Below are 26,020 nucleotides of genomic sequence, written 5' to 3'. Positions count from 1 at the left end.
AACAAGTCAACAAATGGAATTTTATAATGTAGCATAAATTATTTTAGACACATAAATTATTTTCAATGACACTGAAATACAATTTAAAGAATTCAGTCATCATTACTTTTGTCAATTGTATGTACCATTCTAAACACACCCCAATTTCTTTAAAAGTGTCTCACATCATTTTGATACACTGAGTTCTTACTTTAAAGATATATGAAAAGCAATTATTACCTCAAATACTACTTCAGGCACCTTAAACTGATTAAGGTTCTTGAAAATCATGAAAAACTTTTGGTGTTACTGGAGTCAGAACCAAGAATCCACTGGGACATGACACTGTCTCATCCCATTAGTTTGACAATGGTTCTCTATTAGATGATAGGTAAGGACAATGGAGTTTTAATTCCCTTATTTAGGTGAGACACTAATTAAATAAAGCTACAATGGTTTTGTTAGCCTTCAATTAAAATATTAAAAAGTAACATTGTCTTTTAAAACACTCCATACCAGGGGCTGGTGTTTTGGTGCAGTGGGTTAAGCCACTGCTTTTGATACCGGCATCCCATATGAGTGCCACTTCGAGTCCCAGCTGCTCTGCTGCAGATCAAGCTCCCTACTAATGTGCCTGAGAATTCAGCAAAAGATGGTCTGAACCTGGGTCAGCAGTGAACCATTGGATGGAAGATTCATTCATTTTTTTGTCTCTATCTCTCCCTCTCTTTTGTAATGCTGCCTTTCAAATAAATACATAAATCTTTTTTTTAATTCCCCCTGTCAAGATTTTTTTCTATTAATCTAGTCTGTTGGTATAAAGCAAATCAAAATCACTGCATTGGTCATAGACTATGAACCCAGATATTTGGTAAATAAAGTTTTATCCATTTTTCTAAGTATTTCTCTATGTCTATAAAAATAAAAATCATTTTGCTACCATAAGTTAGATATGAATAAGGTTACAAAGATTTGATTTATGGAATATTATTGATCCTATTTTCTTATATTAAATCTAGAATAAGAGTTAATTTTCCTTAAGGACTGTACATGTTAATCTGGAGGAAGAAGAAAAAAACATATATATCCCTCCACCTCAATATTACCAATATTTGTCTACTTTAATAAAAAATTTGGGGCCAGCGCTGTGGTGCAGTAGGTTAAAGCCCTGGCATCCCATATGGACACCGGTTCTAGTCCCGGCTGTTCCACTTTCGATCCAGCTCTCTGCTATGACCTGGGAAAAGCAGTAGAAGATGGCCTAAGTCCTTGGGCCCCTGCACCCATGTAGGAGACCTGGAAGAAGCTCCTAGCTTCAGGCTTCGGATTGGCACAGCTCCGGCTGCTGTGGTCATCTGGGGAGTGAACCAGTGGATGGAAGACCTCTCTCTCTGTTTCTACCTCTCTCTGTAACTCTTTCAAATAAATAAAGTAAATCTTTAAAAAAATTAGGTTATTTCCTCCTTACCTTATCAGCTGCAACAGTCTCAGGGGGTTTTGAAGATTCGGCCACCAGTGGAACAAGATTTGTAGAATCTTCGCTGGAATTAAAAGACTGCAATTTCAATTCTTCATCTAAACCTTCACTAGTGGAGTCCTCCTCTTCAGTTACAAGTGAGGTCTTAAGGGCATCATCAATTATCTCACCATTCATAGGCTCTAATTCAGATTCCTACACCATGGAACAGTAAGGAGAAGTTAGGACATAAGATTAAAACTAAACTGCTATACAAGACTGATCCCTTCTCAGCCTGTTTGTCATCAACCAGTACTCACGATGAATTTAGAATATTATGATATAAATTACAGGGTGAGTATTGTGGCCCAATGGGTCCAACACTGGCATCCCATGTAAGTGTCATTTTGAGCCTCAGCTGCTCTGCTTCTGATGCAGGTCCCTTCTAATGTACCTGGAAAAGCAGTGGAAGACTGTCGCTCCCCCTCTTCGCGGAGGAACGACACTAGACCCTGCGCTGTTCTTTTGTCTGCTCGGCCCTTCCCGGGTTTGCTGCTGGTCCTTCCCGGGTTGGCTGGCAACCCCTCCACCTCCGTGGAGGGGCGGTTCCCCCTGCCACTTTCCCCACTTCCGTGGGGGAGCGGCACACCGCCAGCCGGCTCTCTCGGGGGCTGCTCAGATGTTATCCGGATGTTCCTGGTGCATGTTGTCTCTCTCCTCCTTTATAGTCCTCTTCTACCAATCCCAACTCTGCTACCCATACACTGAGCATGCTGCTCTCCTTCAATCAGGAGCAGCTCCTGCAGTTTATTGGTCGAACTGGAGGCAGCTGTGTAGAAGCTGTTTACTCCTCTCCCAGCGCCATATTGTGGGAGAGCAGATGCATAGAATAAGTCTTAATTCCAGTAACTTAGTCTCGTCCGAGTTGCTCCCCACGGAAGACGGCCCAAGTGCTTGGGCCCTGCCATCCACATGGGAGACCCAGAAAGGAGATCCAGATTCTTGGCTTTAGCTTGGCCTAGCACGGGGCCACTGTGGCCATCTGGGGAGTAAACCAGAGGATGGAAGATCTCTGTCTTTTTTAAAAAACAAATCATAGAATATAAGTTAAACATTAGTCTTACTCAAGGAAAAGGGAAACTTATGAGGCAGGGTCAGCAAAATAAAAAAATCCATGAGTATCCCATATACAAGCTATTATCGAGAAATGGGACAGGACCAGGATGCTCTGCAAATAACAGACAGTAGTTCTGAAACTCAGGCAAAGACCCCGCCTCTTATTACATGTCCTTTTTAAAAGTTTGTTTAAATTTACTCTCATTTTATTTTAAAGGAAGATAGAGAGATCAACCAATCACTGATTCACTCTCCAACTGCCTGCAACAGCCAGGGCTGGGGCCAGGCTGAAGTCAAGAGTCCAGAACTCAAACAGAGCCTCCCTGTGTTACAGGGATCCAAGCACCTGAGCTGCCTCCCAGGGTATGCATCAGCAGGAAACAGGATCAGAAGCACAGGCAGAAGTCAAACCTAGGCACTCCAATATTGGATATGGGTGTCCCAGGCTACATTGTAACCACTGTGCAGAATGCCAGCCCTTTGCTCAACCTTCTTATAGACCAATCACAGGAGGAAGATTTTCAGTCAAAAGATACAAGAGAGGATGCAGATTTTATGTAAACTTTTTACAATACACCAGCTCTTCAGCAATGGGAATCTTTGAGGCCTGTGGGAAGTTACAGTTTACTTTGGCAGAAGGAGGAAGCAGTTACCATTCTCATGGAAAACTGAATTTAGGTGCTGCTTCTTGCTGGGAAGAGCCATTCCCAGCCAGCTAGCTCATTGTAGCCAATCCATGGACATTTCTGAATACTCCTGCCTACTGTGTCACATTACTAAAATATGGCAATGAGATCTTATAATACCCTCCAATTTCTCAAACTCTTCTTCCAATGATTGTAAATTTATATCTATTCAATGTCAAATACTTATAATTAATCTTAGTGACATTTTAATAAAGAGGGAATTTCATTATTACTGTAAAAATTAGAAAACTGATGCATTTAAGTGTTCAGAAATAGATTTCGTTGGATTATATACGGTACTGAAAGTCTATGAGGCCGGCACCATGGCTCAATAGGCTAATCCTCCGCCTGTGGCGCCAGCACACCGGGTTCTAGTCCTGCTTGGGGCACTGGATTCTGTCCCGGTTGCCCCTCTCCCAGGCCAGCTCTCTGCTATGGCCCGGGAAGGCAGTGGAGCACGGCCCAAGTCCTTGGGCCCTGCACCCACATGGGAGACCAGGAGAAGCACCTGGCTTCAGGTCAGCATGGTGCGCCGGCCGTGGTGGCCATTGGAGGGTGAACCAACGGTAAAGGAAGACCTTCCTCTCTGTCTCTCTCTCACTGTCCACTCTGCCTGTCAAAATAAAATAAAAAAAAAGTGTATGAAAGAATTTTCCAAAACAGATGTTAAGATCAGAGACTTGGGGCCCATGCTGTAGTGCAGTAGGTTAGGCTTCCACCTGCAGCTCCAGCATCCCATATGGGCATGAGTTTGTGTGCCAACTACTCCTCTTCTGATCCAGTTCCCTGCTAATGTTTCTGGGAGGGCAGCAGAGGATGGACCAAGTGCTTGCACCCCTGCACTCATGTGGGAGTCCTGGGGGAAAGCTCCTGGCTCTAGATCAGCTCAGCTCCAGCCCTTGCGGCCATTTGGGGAGTGAACCAGCACATGGAAGACCTATCTCTGTCTCTCCCTCTCTCTGTCTGTAGCTCTACTTCTCAAATAAATAAATAAAGTCTTAAAAAAGATCAGAAACTTTAATTATATTTTTCTAAGATAAATATGAATATAATACTATTGCTTGGTAATTTTACTATTATAAAGAAAAGAAATATTAAGCCAGATGATATACAAAGTGAATTATACACAGAAGGAAATACCAGTAAAATGCATAAAAAATAGCAATGTTAAAAGGAAGAAAATAAGAAGGATATAGTAAAAGCTTAAAATTCTGATGAATAGCTAACCAAAAGTGAGAAGCGATGGAACAGAAAAGGTTAGTCCTTCAAGTTTTAGGTTTGAGAACAGGATAAAAGATAAGAAACAAGAAAACAGAATCAGTACAGAAGTAATACAGATTTTCCTAAATTTAATGTGATAGAAAACATTTATCTAAATAGAAATATTCAGCAGGCAAGTGATATGGGACTAGAGGAGGACAGGAACTAGCAGAAAAAAAGAAAATAAAGATAAATAGTTGAGGAGCTACAGAAATCAAACCAGAAGAAGAGTTTACTGAGTCATAAGGTGTTTGCCTATTTGTTTTCTAGTTTTTTTGTTTGTTTGTTTTTAAATGAGTTCAGATTCCTGGAATTTGTAGGATCCATTGTGATCAAAACATTATTTTGCTGAGGGTTAGCATATTAAGCTGCCACTTGAAATGTCGGCATCCTGTATCAGAGATGGTTTGAGTCCTAGCTGGTCTGCTTTCCATCCAGCTCCCTGCTAATGTGCCTTGGAGAGCAGCAGATGATGGTTCAAGTACCTGGGTCCTTGCCTCCTATGGGGTAGACTCAGATGCAGTTCTTGGCTCCGAGCTTTGGCCTGGCCCAGTTGTTGCAGACAGCTGGAGAGTAAATCAGCAAATGGAAAATCTCATCTTTTCCCCTCTCCCTCCAAATCTGCCTTTCAAAGAAATAAACATTAAAAAAAAGTTTTTTTTCTTCAGCACTGATCTGTATTCTGCTAACCAAAACAGGAGTAAAACTGAGGGCTTGCCAGACCTGAAGATATTCTTTTTTTTTTTTTTTTTTGACAGGCAGAGTGGACAGTGAGACAGACAGACAGAGAGAAAGGTCTTCCTTTGCCGTTGGTTCACCCTCCAATGGCCGCCGCGGCCGGCGCACCGCGCTGATCTGAAGACAGGAGCCAGGTGCTTCTCCTGGTCTCCCATGGGGTGCAGGGCCCAAGGACTTGGGCCATCCTCCACTGCACTCCTGGGCCACAGCAGAGAGCTGGCCTGGAAGAGGAGCAACCAGGACAGAATCCGGCGCCCTGACCGGGACTAGAACCCTGTGTGCCAGTGCCACAGGCGGAGGATTAGCTATTGAGCTGTGGCGCCGGCCTTAAGATATTCTAAGTAGGTGTTGTAGTGCAGGGAGTTAGGTTGCTTGGGATAACCAAACCCCATATCAGAGTGCCTGGCATCAAGTTCCATTTCTGTTTTTGATCTAGTTCCTTGTTAATGCACCTGAGAGGCAGCAGATGATGGTTCAAGTACTTGGGTTCCTGTTCCCACACGGGAGATATGGCCCAGCTGTTGCAGGCATTTGTGGAACCAGCAAATGGAAGATCTCTCTCTTCTCTCCCCCTCCCCCTCTCTCCTCCTCCCCCATTCCCATTCCCATCCCCTCTCTTTGAAATAAATAAAACAGGACTGACTTCCAAGATGGCTGAATAGCATGTAGACACAATAACTTCAGCTACTCTGGAATATGAAAAGAACAAAGGAAGGATCATGTTTCCAGGGGTCAGACTGATGAAATTTTCGGCAAAGAAGTGAAAAAATGACGATTCCTTGAGACAAGAGGAGAGAAGTAGAGACACCAATACAGCCAGCCATGCAGCACATCGCCTGCTTGCTGTGAGCCACCATCTCATCATGTCAAAGCAAGAACAAACTGCTGAGTGTCTTGCTGCCCACAGTTTTAGCTGAGAGGGAATTCCACAGTCACCCACTGACTTTTGCTTCAGCCTGGGAAGCTGACTAGGGTCTGAGCAACTGCCAGGCTTGGAGCAGGGAAGCCGCCTTGCTTGCTTCCCCTCCCCACTCCCACAGAGTGCCATGCTTGGCAGTGAAAACTCAGGTAGTGTGCCCCTGTTCTGCTCTGACCAGCTTCAGAATCAGCATTAGGAGACAACATCTCCTTAGAGAGAAGTGAAAGAAGTCTGCAGCAACCTGTGTCACTGCTGATACTGCTTGGAGAAGAACCCTGTGGTTCACAGACTTTGAATCCAGCTTGGAGTGCTAGCGGGGGGCAGGGTGCCCACCTAACCCCATGAAGGGAGAGCACATTGCCTGCTTCCCGTCCCCCAACAAGGGCTCCCAGTGACTAGCAGGGATGAGGCACCATGCTGATATGCTGAGTGCAGGTTGCCATAGCTCCTGCACATTTAAGTAGGGGATCTTATCTGACGGATAAATCCACGGTCCCTAGTGACTCCGAGTCTGGCCTGAAGAGTAGGCAGGGGCTGGATGCCCAAATAAGCAAATGAGGCGCTCCTCTTGCCTCATTCTATCATGTGCAACTGTACTCAAATAGTCAAGGTAGAACAGAAGGCTCTGGAAACACCTCTGCTCTCTCCGTGGACAGAGCAGGCTCATGGGGCAAGGAGTGGATTCCCTGCTTTCTGTGCCTGTGGGAACCCTGTGCACTATGATTCTGGGAATTCTGTGACTGCATGATAGGGCATGGGATGTAGCTGAGTCTCTGGGAAATCACTGTATCTGGGTTCTGAGACTGAGAGTTCGCTGAATGCTTGGGGTGGGACATCACAGAGGATTCTGTGCTCACACTGAGAACCACACAGATCATTTGTGATATTCAATCGCCTGTGTGTATGGGGTGTGTAGGCACTGCAGGCTCTCACCTTGGCAGAGGAGGTGAGGCAATGATTTCACCTCTGAAATAGAGATCTACCACACCCAATTTCGGTGTCACCCTGGACTCTTGCACCACTCCCGAGCACTGACTGGAGCTCCCTGTCCGTGCCCAGCACATGCCTCTGAATATCCACTGAAGGAGCGGACACTTTACTAAGCCAGAGTCACATATTTCAAAGATAAAAGGCATCAAAGGAGAAAACCAACAACTGGTTCCACAAATGCCAAAAGATAAACAGAAATAGAAACAAGGAAGACAATATGACTCCCCCAAGGAAACACAACACTTCAATATTATAATGTGAAAACAGAGAGATTAATGAAATGCCTGAAAAGAAATTCAAAAGAATGACCGTAAGATTACTCAAAAACACTGAGATGCAACTTCATGAGTTAGACAAATCCATACATGACATGGATGAAAAATTTTGTCAAGTGAAAGATATACTGAAGAGAAATCAGTCCGATAATTAGAAATGAAGAATTCAGTATGTTAAAATAAAAAAAAAGACAAAGAAAAATTAGAAAAATTGAATACAGTGTTTGAGATTTATGGGATACTATCAAATGACCTAACTTGGGGGTCTGAGGAGTTCTTGAAGGTATGGCAAGACAGAATAGATTAGAAGATCTATTCACTGAAATAATTACAGAACACTTCCTTAATTTGGAGAAAGAAAGGGACATCCAAGCACAAGAAGCACATAGAACTCCTAACAGACATGATCGGAAAAGATCTTCATTATTACACATTATACTCAAGTTGTAACAGTAAAACATAAAGAAAATGTGTACAAGAGAAATGCCGGATTAACTTCAGAGGATCTCCAATTAGAATAACAGCTGATTTCTCATCAGAAACACTACAGGCTAGTAGAAAATGGAGAGACATACTCTAAATTCTAAAAGAAAAAAACCCGTCAACTCAGAATACTGTACCCTGCAAAGCTCTCATTTACAAATGAATGTGAAATAAAGATATTCCAAAAAAAAAGAAATTGACAGAATTTGTCACCACTTGTCCAGCCTTACAAATGATACGTAAGGACATGCTACACACAAAAACAAAGACAGCCATCATTATAAAAGAATGTGAAGGCAGAAAATCTAGTAAAACTAAAAGAGAAATCCAAAGTAAACAACAGGAATATTTATGGAAAAATGGCAGGACCAAGACATTATTTATCAATAATAACCTTGACTGTAAGTGGCCTAAATTCTCCAGATAAAGGTACAGATTGGGGCAAGCACTGTGGCACAGTAGGTTAAGCCTCAGCATGCAGCACCGGCATCCCACATGGGCACGGATTCTAGTCCCGACTGTTCCTCCTCTGATTCAGCTCTCTGCTGTGGCCTGGAAAAGCACTTGGGCCTCTGCACCCACGTGGGAGACCCAGAAGCTCCTGGTTCCTGGCTTCTGATCGGCTCAGCTTCGGCCATTGTGGCCATTTGGGGAGTGAACCAGTGGACGGAAGACCTTTCTCTTTGTCTATTCCTCTAACTGTCTGTAACTCTACCTCTCAAATAAAAAAAAAAATCTTCAAAAAAATAAATAAAACAAATGTTAATGATCTAAAGGGAGACATAGACTCCAATACAATAATAAAGGAGAACTTCAACATTCCACTTTCATCAATGGACAGATCAACTAGACAAAAAAATTAACAAAGAAACAACAGAGCTAATCCACACTACAGATCAAACAGACCTGATATCTACAGAACATTTCACCCCACAGCTGCAGAATACACATTCTATTCATCAGTGAATGAAACGTTCTCTAGGATACCACCAGGCTATAAATGAAGTCTCAACAAATTAAAAAAAATTGGAATCATACCATGTGTCTTTTCTGACCACAATGGAATGAAGCTGGAAATTAACAACTTAAGACACTCTAGAAAATAGGCAGACAAAAGGAGACTGAACAAAACATGCTCCTGAAGAACAGTGAGGCACAGAAGAAATCAGCAGGAAATAAAAAAATTCCTGGCAATGAATGAACATGAAAACATAAATATCAAAACTTACAGGATACAGAAAAAGCTGTATTGAGACAGAAGTTTAGGGGCCAGTGCCATGGCACTGAAAGTTAAGCCTCTGCATGCAGTGCCAGCTTCCCATATGAGTGCCGGTTCAAGTCCTGGCTGCTCCAATTCCTATCCAGCTCCCTGCTAATGTGCCTGTGAAGGCAGCAGAGGATGGCCCAAGTGCTTGGGCCCCTGCATCCACGTGGGAGAACCAGAAGAAGCTCCTGGCATTTGCCAGGCCCAGTCCTGGCCATTGTGGACACTTGGGGAGTAAATCAGTGAATGGAAAATCTCTTTCTCTCTACCTCCCCCCTTTTCTCTCTGTATTTCTGCCTTTCAAATAAATAAATAAATCTTTTTTAAAAAAGAGGGAAGTTTATAGTAATCAGTGCTTACATCAAGAAATTGGAAAGGCATTAAATAAACAATCTAACAATGCATCTCAAGGACCTGTAAAAACAGGAGCAGACCAAATCCAAAATTAATAAGAAGAAACAAATAATTAAATTAAAAAAGAAATAAACAAAATTGAAACCCCCAAAAAAGATATAAAAAATTAGTGAAATGAAGAGCTGTTTAAAAAAAATCAAAAAAAACTGATATACCATTGTCCCAACTGACCAAAATCAAAAACAACCCAAATTAAAAAAAAAAAGCAAAAAAAGCAAAGATGAAAAAGAGGATGTTACAATGGATACCACAGAAATAAAAAGAATCATCAGGAATTATTACAAACATTTATATGCCAATAAAGTGGAAAATCCAGAAGAAACAGATTTCTGGACACATACAATCTACCAAAATTGAGTCACAAAGACATAGGAAACCTAAGTAGACCAATAACCAAGATGGGGATTGAATCAGTAATAAAGACCCTCCTGACAAAGGATATCTGAGGACTGGAAGGCTTAATTGCTGAATTCTATCAAATTTTTAACGGAGAATTAATTCCAATTCTTCTCAAACTATTCAAAAAAATTGAAAAGGATGGAATCCTCCCCTACTCATTCTCTGAGTCTAGTATTACCTTAATTCCAAAACCCGAAAAATATACAATAAAGAAAGAGAACTATAGATCAATATGCCTGATGAACACAGATGCAAAAATCTTCAACAAAACACTAGCTAATCAAATCTAACAACACATCAGAAAATTCATTTATCTGGACCAAGTGGGATTTTTCCCTAGGATGCAGTCATGGTTCAACATACCCAAATCAATAAATCTGATACGTCACATTAACAAGTTTAAGAATGGAAACCATATGATTATCTCAATAGATGCAAAGGGAGCATTTAATAAAATATTATATCCTATCATGACAGACACCTTAAGCATATTGGATATAGAAGAAACATTCCTTAACCAGTCAAGACAATATAGGACAAACCCGTAGTCAGCATCATATTGAATGCGGAAATGTTGGAAGCATTTCCACTAATATCCAGAACCAGTCAAGGATGCCCACTCATCACTGCTATTCAATATAGCTCTGGATGTTTTAGCCAGAGCCATTAGGCAAGAAAAATAAATCAAAGGGAAACAAAATGGAAAGCAAGAAGTCAAATTATCCCGCTTTGCTGATCACATATAAAAGGAAACCAAAAGATTCCACTAAGAGACTACTGGAACTTGTAAGAGAGTTTGATAAACTGGCAGGTTATAAAATCAACACACAAAAAATGAATGGCCTTTGTATACACGGACAATGTCATGGCTGAGAAAGAACTTGTAAGATCAGCATGATTCACAATAGCTATCAAAAAACTTAAATACCTTAGTGGCTGGCACTTTGGTGTAGTGGGCTAAATACACTTCTGTCTGCAGCACCAGCATCCCATATTGGCACTAGTTCATGTCCTGGCTACTCCTCTTCAGATCCAGCTCTCTGCTGTGGCCTGGGAAAGCACTGGAGGACAGCCCAAAGTACTTAGACCTCTGTATCCATATGGGACACCCAGAAGAAGCTCCTGGGTCTGGCTTTGGATCAGCCAAGCTCTGGCTATTGTGGCCATTTGTGGAGTGAACAAGCAGATGGAAGAACTTTCTGTCTGTCTGTCTCTGTCTCTCTGTAGCTCAAATAAATGGATGGATCTTTAAAAAAAATTTAAATACTTTGGAATAAATCTGATTAAGGATGTGAAAGATCTACAATGAAAATTACAAAACATTACAGAAAGAAATAGAAGAAAACAAAAAAAAAATGAAAAATCTTCTCTGTTCAAGGATTGGGAGAATAACATCAAAATATGCATACTACCTAAAGCAATTTACAGATTCAATGCAGTGGCAATCAAAATACCAAATAATATCAAAATACTATGGAAAAAAATGATGCTAAAATTCATACGGAAACACAAGACACCTAGAATAGCTAAAGCATTCCTAAACAATAAAAACAAAGCTGGAGGCATCACAGTACCAGATTTCAAGACATACTCAGGGGAGTTTTAATCAAAACAATGTAGTACTGGCATAAATATAGACATGCAGACCAATGGAACAGAACAGAAACCCCAGAAATTCATCCATGAATGTATAACCGACTAATCTTTGAAAATGAATTAAAATAAATCCCTGGAGAAAGGACAGTCTCTTAAACAAATGGTGCTGGGAAAATTGGATCTTCTCATGCAGAAGTATGAAACAAGACCTCTACCTTACACCTTATACGCAAATCAACTCAAAATGGATCAAAGACCTAAATCTATGACCTAAGACCATGAAATTTCTAGAGGAAAACATCAGAGAAACTCTGCAAGACACTGGCATAGGCACAGAGTTATTGGAAATGACCCCAGAGGAACAGGCAATGAAAGCAAAAATAGACAAATGGGATTACATCAAGCTGAGAAGTTTCAGCACTGCAAAGGAGACACTAATCAAAGTTAAGAGGAAACTGATGGAATGGGAGAAAATATTTGCAAACAATGCAACTGATAGACATTTAATATCCAGAATCTATAAAGAGCTCAAGAAACTCCACACAACAAAACAATCCAGTTAAGAAATCAGCAAAAGAACTTGAACAGGCATTTTTCAAAGGATGAAATTCCAATAGCAGAGACATAAAAAAATTCTCAGCATCACTAGCCATCAGGAAAAAATAAGTTTATTTTGATGCCAAATTTTTGAGACTCTATACTTGTATTTCTAATACAGCAGGCTGATTCTTTGCACATTTCACTTTTTTTCCAGAGTTATTTGTATTTTCCTTGTTTCATTACATTCTAAAAGAGGTAATAGTCAAAATTAGTTATCAATAAATGATCGATAATAAAAAACAAGTAAATAAATAAATAAAACCAAAAAAGGCATTCTAATTGCCTCTATAAGTTCATATAAGCTGGGTACTTTTTAAGAGTGTCTGATTCTACAAATTAATTCATATTTTAAATACATTGAGTTATCTTACTATTCAAGCCTATTTTATCTTCAGTATAACTCAAACATTCATGAATTTAGTTTGAAATATAAAATCAGTATTATATGTGTAACTTAATCCTGGGTGCTAGTGCCTGATTTTGCTTAATATAGGTTTTTTTTAAATTAACAAACAGAAGCTAACTTTTCTTTCTTTGTTTTTTTTAAAAGACTTATTTATTTGAAAGTCATAGTTACAGAGAGAGAGGGAGAGACACAAAGAGAGAGATCTTTCATCTGCTGGCTCACTCCTCAGATGGTCACAACATCCAGGGCCAGGCCAAAGCCAGGAGCTAGGAGCTTCCTCCAGGTCTCCCACATGGGTGCAGGGGCCCAAACACTTGGGTCATCTTCTGCTGCTTTTCCCAGGCCATTAGCAGAGAGCTGGATCGAAAGTGAAGCAGCTGGAATACAAATTGGTGCCTGTATAGTATGCTGGCATCTCAGGAAGCAGCTTCACCCCCTATACCATAATGCTGGCCCCTAATATATGTTTTATTTATTTATTTATTGGACAGGCAGAGTTAGGCAGTGAGAGAGAGACAGAGAGAAAAATTAAATCTTTTTCATTTAATATCTATTTTTTAAAATAAATATTTTAGAGTCTTAGTAGAAATTATCTTTAGTGTTTAAAAGCATATATTAGGGGCCAGCGCCACGGCTCATTAGGCTAATCCCCGGGTTCTAGACCCGGTTGGGGCACTTTTCCTTTTTCCATTGGTTCAGCCCCCAAGTGGCCATTGCGGCTGGTGCGCTGCGCCAATCCGAAGCCAGGAGCCAGGAGCTTCCTCCTGGTCTCCCATGAGGGTGCAGGGCCCAAGCACTTGGGCCATTCTCCACTGCCTTCCCAGGCCACAGCAGAGAGCTGGCCTGGAAGAGGAACAGCCGGGACAGAATCGGCGCCCCAACCGGATATATGCTTTTAAACACTAAAGATAATTTCTACTAAGACGATAAAATATTTATTTTAAAAAATAGATATTAAATGAAAAAGATTTGATTTATTTTTATGCACTGTCACTTATACAAGACTTCATACCTTTTCACCATCTTGTTTCTCCAGGTGTGGCTGGGTTTCTGGCACTGGCCTGGCATCTTTATCACTGCTTTCATCCTCAAATTCAATCACTTTCTGCTCTGGTTCTTCTTCCAGGAATTCTTCTGAGCTCTCTGATGTGCGTGCAGTAGCGTCCAATCTAGAAAACAAAATATTCTTATTTGTTTTATTAAGGATACATATAAATGTTCAGGAATTCTTTCTTTAAAATAATTTTTAAATTTATTTTTATCTGTGTGAAAGGCAGAAAGACAGAGAGGCAGGGAAGGAGAGGGAGAGTGCATTTGGACTATGAACAAGTGAAAGGAATTCTTTCTTAATAATAAAGTGATATTTTAGGGTGGGCATTTGGTGTAGTGATTAAGACACCAGAGTGCTTGGGTTCCAGTTCCTGCTCCGTTTCCAATCCATCTTCCTGTTAATAACCTGGGAAGCAGCAGGCTCTCAGTACCCTATTTACTTGGGTCCCTGCCAGCCGCATGTGGGACCTGGACAGAGTTCCAGGCTTCTGGCTTCAGGCTGGCCGACCTCCAGCTGTTAGAGGCATTTGGGTATTAAACTACTACATGGAAGATCTCTTGGTCTACTTTTCAAATAAAGTGAAAATAAATTTAAAAGCATTTTTTAAAGTATCAATTTAGAGAATCAAATAAGTTGATTTAAAAAACTCAGTAACTTCAGATTTCATAGGTTCAAAGCCAATTTCTTCATCCTCTTACATTCTCTTTCCCACCTTGTTCTCTAGTTCAGTTATTGACATCATTATCTCTCAATGCTACAAACCAGGCCCTTCTTTTATCTACATTTTGTTTGAGCCTTTTCTTTCCCATGTTACCTACGACAGTCTCAGTTTACAGCTTTTGCCAACAGCTATGAACACTGGCATCATTATTAATAATGCGCTTTCCATCCTCAAAAACTCCAGGTTGGACAATAAATTATTTTTGTCTCTAAAATGCCTTTCAAATAAACCTCTAATTTTCTATTCCTATTTTCATAGCCCTGCTTCAGACCACAATTTTCTTTGTACTGCTGTAACTTTTTCTCAGCTTATCTTCAGACTTTTAGTGTATTCCTTTCTTTCTTTTCTTTTATTGAAAATCGGAGAGAAAAAGCAAGCATGCATAAGCTCCCAACCACTGGTTCTCGTCCCACTTCCCAAAAGTCCACTGGGAGCTGCAAACTCAATCTGGGTCTCCCACGTGGATGGCAGGAACCTAGTCACGTGGGCAATCACTACTGCCTCCAGAAAAGCACTAGCAGGAACTAGAGCTGGTAATCAAATCTAGGTACTCCAGTGTGGGATGTTTACATCCCAACTAGCGTCTTAGGCATCAGGTCAAATACACCCCATCCTATTAACACCCTCCCCTGTTCCACCTCTATGGCCACCCATTCTTCATTAAGGCTTTCAAGCTGTCTCTATTAACTACACCCCCCCCACCCCCACCCCCACCCCCACATACATATATATGCGACAGCCCAGCTCAAAAACTTCTGGTGTTTTTCTGTAACTCACCTCAATTCAAGGTCTAAAATGAACAGCCTCTTACATTTTTATTTTCTACTAGATGCTACTACCACTTACCTTATATATCAGTTATCCTTATAAACATTCACCTTAATTTCATGCCTTTGTTTATACTACTACCTAGTACTATAGCTCTACTAATATAGAAGCCACAAGATGCATATTTTAATCTTATTTCACCCTATTTCATATTTAAACTAAGTAAATCAAATGAAATAAAAATTTCACTTCTTCATGTTCAATAGCACACTTCAAATGCTTGGTGGGCACACTGGATAGTGGCTACCAAACTGGCACTGTGAAATACAGAACACACCCACTATTACAGAAAACTCTACTGGACAGCCAGGTTAGTTCAGGGGTCAGCAAACTTTTCAACCAGGCTTTGTGACCCAGACAATCTGTGTCCTAACTACTCAACTTTGCCATTGTAATACAAAATCAACAACAATAAAAAATTTACATAAACCTGGTGCCAGTGTTGTGGCACAGTGGGTTGTTAGGCCACTGCTGGTGATGCTAGCATCCCATATAGGCATGCCAATAGAATCCCTGGCTGCTGCATTTTCAATCCAGCTCTCTGCTAATTTAGTGCCTGGAAAAGCAACAGGTGACAGCTAAAGTATTTGGGCCCCTGCCACCAACATGGCAGAGGAAGATGGAGTTCTAGGCTCCTGGTTTTAGCCTGGACCAGTCCTGGCTGTTGTGGCCATGTGAGGAATGAACCAACAGACCAAACAATCTGTCTCTCCCTTTCTCTCATTTGAATAAATAAATCTTTTTACACACACACACACACACACACACACACGTAAACCTAAAGAGCACAGATGTCTCACAATAGATTTTATTTGCAAAAACTGGTGGCAGGCCAGATGTGGCTTGTAAACTATAGTTGGTGGTCTAGAAAGTCTTCTCCAGTTCTGCTTGTTGAATTTCAACTTATCTTTTGAAGCCCTGACCCGAATGCCAAATTTCTCCATTCCTTCTCTCTCCTCTGCACTGGCAGCATTCTGCACTTCTACTGTACTACCACAATTTGATAGATTGCAGTGCTCTTCACTGTGAATATGTCTGTTTTTACCACTAGGTGGTTGATTTTCAAAGGATAAGAATGATGCTTTGCTTTTCTGAGTGTCTGAGGAAGCATTCAAGCACTTAACCTTACTGTTATTGTTCTATTTATGAAAAACAAAATTCCAAAAGAATTCAGGGATGTTATTTTCCCTCTAAAAAGGATACTACATCAAAATACCACTCAGTGAGACAACCCACAGCTATTAATGATTATTCTTTTTATAATTTACTAGATGTAAATATTTATTCTTATTTACTATTAACATTATGAATTCTTCACAAAAATTAATTATATTTTATTATCAAAATTTAAAATTACTTAATGAAAATAGTATAACTGCAGAAATTCTCTGAGTAAAATAATTTGACAGATAAAAATGGCAAAACTGTGAATTAACTAAATGATTGTCTCAGGAACAGTTGGGAAATTAGGGAAAAAAGTCTGATTTTGTTGAAAATTTAAAATTGATCTTCAAAATTTAAAGTAAGACAGAGGATAAAGTTTTGACCCGCATATTCTGTTGATTTAGTTGATTACAAAGTTCCTGGAGGAACTGACTAAAGTACTAATGGTCTTACTAATTGATAACATTCATTTTTCTGAGCCGTTGGAAAGAAGTTATCAAGTAAAATTGAGGTCTTTAAGCAATGACTAAAACCTCAGCATTACTACAAACTATACTACCAAATTCAAAATTCGCAATGATGACTCATTTGGGATAACATAATCAGTAGAATATTTTACCAGATTTTCAAAGGACACATTAAATAGCTTATTTCACCCTTATATTAGCAATTGTTCACTATAACACTATCAAAGTTAACATCACTGGTAAGCATAATCAATAACCCTGGAGAATAATTCAAACATAAATTTCTATATCAGAGTCCTTCACTATACAAACAATGACACAACAGCTTCTACCTTAAATACTAAGTAATCATAATATAATAATAATAATATAAAAGAAGAAACAAAATAGGTAAGTAAAACAGACAACATTTTACTTGTTTATTGAAGCTGTAGGTGAAGTCTGAGGAGTCTTTTCATCTTCACCTAGTGAACTAGTCAATTCAGAATCTTGAAACCGTTTCCCAATCTTGGGCCGCTTTAGATGACTACTCCGAGTACGTGTGGAAACAAATGTTTTATCATGACCTGAGGGAAAACAACACACTGCATTTAATTATGTATTTAAAGGACCACCAATTATAATCCACAGAAATACAAGAACGATGCTAATTTAGCCATTGCCCCGCCCCCCTGCATTATAAAGGTTTGCCCTTGCCTCACTTACGTCAATTTAAGACAACAAAGTCAGCATCTTTTTCTAAATACCCAATGTAGACATTATTATCCATATTTTTACGAGTAAGAAAAAGAGGTACAACAACTTGCTTACTCAGTGATGACATAGCAACATCAGTGGTAGTGGTGACACAGGAGCCCAGATCTAGACTTCATAGTTGAATAAGTCTTCACTTATTCTGAGTGACACAAACATGTGTGTGTGCATGCACAAACACACACACACACACTTGATTCTAAGGGTCTCAAATACTTATTGATAGATTAGCTGAATTTCTTACCTTCAGAAGTGCTTGCAAAGGTATCTTTTAGAGAATCAATCTAAAATGGAGATAGAGGTTAAAACCCTAAGTTTTAGACTGCATTTTCTCTCCCTATGCATGTATTTTATTCACAGCTTCAAAGAAAAACTTTTAAATGTTTTCAAATAAAACTTTTATTAAGAAAATTTACTTTAAGAATAAAAATGTGATGTTATACCCCCAGACTATGAGTCTGAGAACGTACACAAGCCACATATGTTACAGTGATACACACCGAAGCTGCCTGCTCTTCTTTTCCCAGTCACATGCCTTCTTAAGTCCAAGGGCTCTTCCTTTACTTTTACCTACTAGCTTTACTTCAGCATCTGTGGATAGTTGCTAGTGAATCCAAATATACAATTTAAGCTACAACTTCCTTCCTGATTTCTGAAGCTCAATTTCCAATGAAACACTTCCCAGTGGATATCCCATTCAATTTCCCATCCAGCCTGTCCCCAACAGAATTGTATCTTTCTACAATATTATTTCCTATCTAAGTTACTGGCAATAAAAATTCAGTCATTCTAGCCATTAACCTGTTAGATGGTAACTATTTCTTCCTAGCTCTCATCCAGATGTCAGAAAACCTATCAATTTTAACTCAAGAGGATGTCAAAACTGCTCCATCTTTTGTCTTACCATTTAGTTCAGGCCCTTAATATCTTTAACCTGAATTCTGCCAACAGCCCCTTTACTGGTATGCCCTGCTCAAATCACATCCAGTTTAATTCTACCCACCATGATGACAGAATGGTGCTTCCTAATCATAAATTGTGCCACTTCTTTGTTTCAAAATAGAAAAAAAAAAACTTTAATGCTTTATTATTGCTTCCAACTCTCAACCTCTTCAATACCAAATACCTTTTCCATATCAAACATGTTTCTCTCCTCTATGGTTTTTCTTATATGCTACCCTCTTGAATGCCCTAACAATCCTTTACAGAACACCCATTCAGCCTTTGCTGTATACTTCTAATCACTTGTTTTAATAATTAAGGCAATTATTATCCTGTAATATATTCATTTACCAACAATGACCATCTGGTTTCCCCATGAATATGACAATTGTTATTGGGATGTCCAGTACTTTATACCACTATGCATTCATCCCCCATACATTCACTGAAGCCCTACAATACAGTGGGCACATAGACTCCAAGATGGTCTAATTTAAAAGATAGTTTACAACAATTTATTGTATATTTCAACATAGCTAGTAGAGAGGATTCTGAAAGCTACTAACATGAAGAAATAATAAATTTTTGAGGTGATGGATATATTACTCCAATCTGTTCACTATACATTGTATACATGGACTGAAATATATTGTACCCCAGGGGCCGGCGCCGTGGCACAGTGGGTTAACGCCCTGGCTTGAAGTGCTGGCATCCCATATGGGCACTGGCTTGAGATCCGGCTGCTCCACTTCCGATCCAGCTCTCTGCTATGGCCTGGGATAGCAGCAGCAGATGGCCCAAGTCCTTGGGCCCCTGGACCCACGTGGAAGACCTGGAAGAAGCTCCTGGCTTCGGATCGGCACAGCTCCAGCCATTGCAGCCAATTGGGGAGTGAACTATCGGATGGAAGCTCTCTTTCTTTCTCTCTCTGCCTTTCCCCTCTCTGTATAACTCTCATTCTCAAATAAATAAATAAATCTTTGCAAAAAAAAAAAAAACAAATATAAATTGTACCCAATAGAATTCATATTGAATTTGTTGTGGAGTTTCAGATTTTCTTCACTCATTTATTAAGTAGTTTGTCTTTTATAATTAAATTATAAAAGTTATGCAAATATTCTGGAGGGTAGTCCTTAGTCAAATGTATATCCTGCAAATAATTTCTCTAGATCTGTGGCATTCTTATTGTTTTTCTTAATGGTATCATTTTGTGAGCAAACATTTTCAAATTCATTTTTAATTTTAAAAAAGCTTAACTTGTAAATTTATATCTCTTATTGCTACTTTTTTGTTTCCATTCTAAGTAATGTTTGCATATTCCCAAATCACAAAGAAAATAACTGATCTTTTCCTCCAAAGCTTTAAAGTTTACAATTTGATGTTTACATGTGTGCTATAATTTGATTCATTTTTGGAATATGTTGTGATGTAAATATTATCAAGTTATAATATCCATTTATTCTTTTGTTTGTTGAACAGACAAAATAAAATTGGGTTATACTGATACGTTAACAGAAAATCAAAGGACCAAGTTAATGTGGGTTTATTGTCTACCTATTCTATTCCAGTGTCTTTGTTGCTCTTTATGCCATTACTGTATTTCTTCATTGTGTAGCTTTATGGCAACTCTCAAAGAAATGTAGTATAAATACCCCAACTTTGTTCTTTCACAGAATTGCACTGGGTATTCTAGATGTTTTGCATATTCCTATGGAGTTTAAGAATCAGCTTGTCATTGTCTAAAATAAATTCTGCTGGTATTGTAAAAAAAAAATAAATTGTACCCAATAAATATGAATAATTATATGTCAACTAAAATTAGTCTCTTTATAGAACATAAAAAAGAAGCAACTGTGACATAAAATTCTTGTTTTCAAGAAGTTTGTAGTTAAACTAAACAAGGTTAAGATGTAGATAAAAAAGAAAAACAGTAAGAAGTATAAAAGTACTTGAGAAATAAATGAAATATTTTATGTACAAAAATAGGAAAACACAAAAACCATCACCTATAGAACAAGTCATGCTGAAATACAAAACTACTTCCTTATGTTGCTGATAGACAAATACCTTAATGTGAGAAATATTTTCCTTTAACTAATTAAACCATAAAAGTATTACAGAGAATATGAACTTCCAAAATGAAAGAAAATCTAGTTTATGCTATCACTGTTATAACATGAGATCAGTAAAAACATATTCTCACTCATATGACATATTAACAGGAGCTAATATTAAAATTTGAAGTTCCAAATGTAGGAAAAAAAAAACTAAAATCTTACATATAGTCATATATAATACATATATAATATACATATTATGTTAACCTTAAAAATGCTTAAAATGTTTTCACTCAAACATAGTCAATTCTGCTAATTAAGACAGGAAATAAGAAGCACAAATAATTCCCTCAAAGCACTTTTCTCTGACATGTGTATGTATTTATATACATACATTCAACATGCATTAAAAAGTATTTGCATATACAATATATAACCATAACAAATGCCATCATGACAAAATTCTGCCTAAAAAACCGACTTCTAGAATGTATCAATAGGACCATATTTTAAATAATATCAAGAAGCAAAAACATCAGTTCCAGAAAAGGACCTGGTAAATTCTGAAGAGTTCAGTAACAGTTACATGGGCTAGGTAGGGAAACCAGTGCACAAAGGAGCTAGAAGGCTGCCAGCTGTCTCCTTGCTGTAGCCTAGCACTGCTAAAAACCCCACTCCCTTCCATGCCTATTTGGCATATCCACTTTCTCTTGGTGCACCTGAGCCTCACTTCTTCACCATGCAGAAGACACTGTGATAAACACATGTATACTAAGTTCCATGTGCAGACATCAAGAAACCTTCCTAGGCATTACCACACACACCACCAACCTCCTCCCCCAAACCGCATGCTATTTGAATATTCAATTAGGCACCACTTCCTACCCTACAAAGGGAGTAAATGAACTGGGGTGGGTACAACACTCCCTCACAAGGTTGCCCACATTCACCTCTCAATGTGTAGTATCTTTAAAATCTCCTTTAAATAAATATTGCTCCAATTCTTGCACTTTTTCTGTCTCTGCTTCAAATTCATCTCTCATGCTGAGACAAGAACCTGGAATAAATCCAGGTGGGGACCACTACCTTGTAACTCCTACAACACTAGGATCTATCCTCCTATTTTCAGAATACCTGATATTTGCAAACTGCACAGCTTCAAACATCATAATCCTTGAGCTATTACTAATTACATGTGCATGGAAATAATTACAAATGCACAATAATTCATGTATAAATATGTTTTTCCTGGGGCACTTCAAAAATGGAAAAACTTAAGTATCCTATGTTAAAGAAATAAATGGTGGTATCAACCTATTAACAGAATAGATATAGAAAAAAATAGAGCAGCACACTGCTACTTAGCAACTATGCTTTAAAACTGTAATGGCATGGAAAATGCTTAAAAAATTTATTTACAGAAAAAAAAGCAATTAAATGCAGCATAAACGAATAAAAGCAAAAATAAAATGTATATAAATACATGCTTCACAATATTAAAATACATATATAAAAGTTTTAACAGTGGCTAAATCTGAGTAGTAGGATTATAGATTTTCATTTTCTTCTATATTATTTTATGTATCTTCTAGATTACCTTTAGTTAATTTGTAACACTATCAACATCATTAGAATTATTTTTCAAAGAAAATTAAGTCCTTAGTAATCAATTAACAGAAGATACAAAACTAACACAGCTGAAATTACCTTCAGGTAATTTACATTTACAACATTTAAGTTTAAAATGCTAACTGAATCTATTTTAAAGAAATAGAAAATTACGCTCTAAAATGAACATGCAGTATACCTACCGTTAGCTGCATCTCACTGGTCTGAGGGTCTTCAGTTCTTGCTTCATATTCTGGAACAGATGCAAGACCATAGTCTCCAGATATAGGTCTCTTAGCTTCATTCTGAGAAACTGCTTTGTACAGAATTTTTAAAATTGAAACTTAATCAATATTTGATTAACTGTAATATTGTTTGTACTGGTTTTCATAAATGTTCTCAAGAGGGTACTGATGCTCTCTTCCTCAAGATCTTAAAAGGAAATCTTGCCGGTGATGCGGCTCAATAGGCTAATCCCCCACCTAGCAGCGCCGGCACACCGGGTTCTAGTCCCGGTCGGGGCACCGGATTCTGTCCCGGATGGTCCAAGTGCTTGGGCCCTGCATCCCATGGGAGACCAGCAGTAGCACCTGGCTCCTGCCTTCGGATCAGCACGGTGCGCCGGCCGCAGCATGCCAGCCGTGGCGGCCATTGGAGGGTGAACCAATGGCAAAAAAAAGGAAGACCTTTCTCTCTGTCTCTCTCTCTCACTATCCACTCTGCCTGTCAAAAAAAAAAAAAAAAAAAAAAAAAAAAAAAAAGGAAATCTTGCAATTATAGAGAGTCTTCAATAGTTATTTTAAGTATATGGGGCTACTTTTAATACCCTGATGCCTATTTCATGTCATTGCAGTAATCTGGGTTTCTTCTTTTTTAAAGATTTATTTATTTATTTGTTTATTTATTTATTTGAAAGGCAGAGCTACAGAGATATTCTATTCAATGGTTCATGCACCAAATGGCTGCAATGGCCGGAACTGGACCAGGCGAATCCAGGAGCTTCTTCCGGGTCTCCCACATGGGTGCAGGGGCCCAAACATTTGGGCCATCTGCTGCTGCTTTCCTAGGTGCATTAGCAGGGAGCTGGATCAGAAGTGCAGCAGCCAGGACTCAAATTGGCACCCATATGGGAACTGCAGATGGTGGCTTTAGATGTTATGCCACAGTGTTGGCCCACATCTGTCTCTATTTCTAACCATGCTGTTAACACTCAGCTGAGCTCTTCTAAGTTCTTGTATTAGAAACTCAAAAATCAACAGATAATAAAAATTCCAACTTTAGACTAGAGGGTCTTTTACTATAAAGATTATAATACATCTGGACTATAAAACATAATGATTATTAGGCACTGCTTTTCAAACTGGTCTTGTGCTCAAACTGATAACATTCTTACCTGTATTTTTAAGCGCTTCTCTCTGTAATGCTCTGGTAACTGGTATTCGCTGGTACCAGTGTCCAACACCCTCAACTTCCCAAAGGAGTTCATGGTCTCCTGGGTACTTTTCAAAGTACTGTTTGCAAGCTGAAAAAGATTTATAATTTTCTACAAATCTCAGATTACCAACTGTTCTGAAAATCAGAAAGATGGAAACTGCCACAAGTAACTACTGAGGAAATGAACTTGTACTTTTATTTAATTTTAATTAAACTTCTTTCAAAATTAAGTTGGGGTACTCTGTTTGACTACATGGTTCTATTTGAAAATGATGCCATAATGATGTAAATCAGAAGATACTTAGTATAAAACAAAGGATTACTACTCAGAGCATATAAAGAATTTTCAAAATTGAATTTGAGAGTCAAAATTGTCCCAGAGAAAAACTGGCAGAGGTTATGAACAGGAAAATTACACATAATAAAATTCAAATATACACAATAATAAGAGATGATAAACCTCACTAGTCACTGAGGAAATAAGATACCATTTTCACAACCATGGACAATAACAAGCATCAGGAAGGATAAGAGAAATGAAAACTCCTGTAGTCTGCTGATGGGAGAACAATTCTCTAATCGTAAAACTGAAGAAGCACTTTATGATCCAATTCTATTTCTAGGTATATACTCTAATACCCTGAACTTATGCACAAGACAATCATAATGTTTATTATAGGACTGATTTTTTTTTAAAGATTTTATTTATTTATTTGAGACACAGCGTTACAGACAGAGAGAGGGAGAGACAAAGAAAGATCTTCCATCTGCAGGTTCACTCCTAAAATGGCCGCAATGACCAGAGCTGAGCCAATCTGAAGCCAGGAGCCAGGAGCTTATTCTAGGCCTCCTATGCTGGTATGGGGTGCAGGCACTTGGGCCATTTTCCACTGTTTTCCAGGACTCACGCAGAGAGCTGGATTGGGAGAGGAGCAGCTGGGACACGAACCAGTGCCCATATGGGATGCTGGTGCCACAGCACTGGCCCCAGGACTGTTCTTCAACAGGGGTGGAGGATATCAGTTAAGTGTCTATCAGTGAGAGGTCATTAGGTACACAGTAAAATACTATACAGCTGTTAAAACAAATGAATTACATCTACCTAAATCAACATTGATAAATTCTTTTAAAACGCTCAGTAAAAAAGTGAGTCAGTGTATGTTTAAAATGATGCCACTGACATAAGTTTAAAAAACAATTAAACAAAATGGAACAGTCACTGTGAAAAACAGTTTGGCAGTTCCTCAGAAAGCTAAACATAGAATTACCATGTAACCCAGATATGTCACTCTCAGGCATATATCCAAAACACTGAAAAGCAGAGATTTCAAACAGATAACTGTACATCAATTTTTCATAGCGGTAGGGCAAGGACTCAACTATGTGAGCCATCACCTACTGCCTCCCAAGGCGAGCATTAGCAGAAGTAGAGACAGGACTTCAATTTTCAAAAGCTTGTAATATAAAACACGATAATGTTTCCTAAAACATATAAAGACATAGCAGGTATTTGGCCTAGCAGTTACGACATTGATTGGGGTGCCTGCATCTCATATCAGAGTGCTTGAGTTCAAGTCCCACCTTCACTCCTGATTCCAACTTCCTGCTCATGCACACTCTGTGAGGCAGCAGGTCCCTGTCATTAATGTGGAGACCTGGATTGAGTTCCCAGCCCCTGCCTTTGGACTGGCCCAGCCCTGGCTATTGAGGGATCTGGAGAATGAATCAGCAGATGGGAGCTCTGTGTCTTAAGTAAATGAACAAAAAAATTTTAAATGCAATCTTAACATTTAAAATATACAAAAATATTGTTAGGGGCCAGTGCTGTGGCGCAGCGGCTAATGCCTTGGCCTGAAGCGCCGGCATCCCATATGGGCGCCGGTTCGAGACCTGGTTGCTCCACTTCCAATCCAGCTCTCTGCTATGGCCTGGGAAAGCAGTGGAAGATGACCCCAAGTGCTTGGGCCCCCGCACCCACAGGGGAGACCCGGAGGAAGCTCCTGACTCCTGGCTTTGGATTGGTGCAGCTCCAGCCGTTGCGGCCAGTTGGGGAGTGAAGCATCGGATGGAAGACCTCTCTTTCTCTCTCTGCCTCTCCTCTCTCTATGTAACTCTAACTTTCAAAATAAATAAATAAATCTTTAAAAAATATATTGTTACAAACAAGTGAATGTCATTCAAGAATTATTGGATATACTGGAACATCAAGGAACTAAGCTAAAAAAGAATATTGAATCCAAGCCATCAAATGTAACTAGCATTATACTCTTCCAAGAGAGCTAGGCAAAGTTATAAGCAGAAAGTGATGGAGAGGTCACATGTTCTGAAATAGGACTATGAAAATTTCTGTTCTCAATGTATTTCTTTTATTAAAAATGATTAATTTATTTGAAAGGCAGACTGACAGAGAAAGG

At 39.1% G+C, this 26,020-nt stretch overlaps 1 protein-coding gene across 7 annotated transcripts in view; it reads right to left on the bottom strand.

Annotated features, from left to right (window-relative positions):
* FAM169A (family with sequence similarity 169 member A) overlaps window positions 1-26,020 on the bottom strand; it is an 83,750-nt gene that overhangs the window by 4,247 nt on the left and 53,483 nt on the right. For 6 of the 7 annotated variants that reach the window (XM_008274546.4, XM_051833236.2, XM_051833237.2 and 3 more), the window contains 6 exons: window positions 23,566-23,694; window positions 22,376-22,488; window positions 17,810-17,849; window positions 17,228-17,378; window positions 13,594-13,750; window positions 1,448-1,651 (listed from right to left, as the gene is read on the bottom strand). In XM_008274546.4, the coding sequence (XP_008272768.1) occupies window positions 1,448-1,651; window positions 13,594-13,750; window positions 17,228-17,378; window positions 17,810-17,849; window positions 22,376-22,488; window positions 23,566-23,694 (794 nt within the window). The remainder of the gene's footprint in view (window positions 1-1,447; window positions 1,652-13,593; window positions 13,751-17,227; window positions 17,379-17,809; window positions 17,850-22,375; window positions 22,489-23,565; window positions 23,695-26,020) is intronic. The other variant, XM_051833235.2, reaches the window with a different exon arrangement.

This window comes from Oryctolagus cuniculus, chromosome 14, assembly GCF_964237555.1.
Source record: "Oryctolagus cuniculus chromosome 14, mOryCun1.1, whole genome shotgun sequence".
Taxonomy (NCBI): Eukaryota; Metazoa; Chordata; class Mammalia; order Lagomorpha; family Leporidae; genus Oryctolagus; species Oryctolagus cuniculus.
Note: the sequence above shows the minus strand (reverse complement) of the source record. Positions and strands in the feature narration are given on the sequence as shown.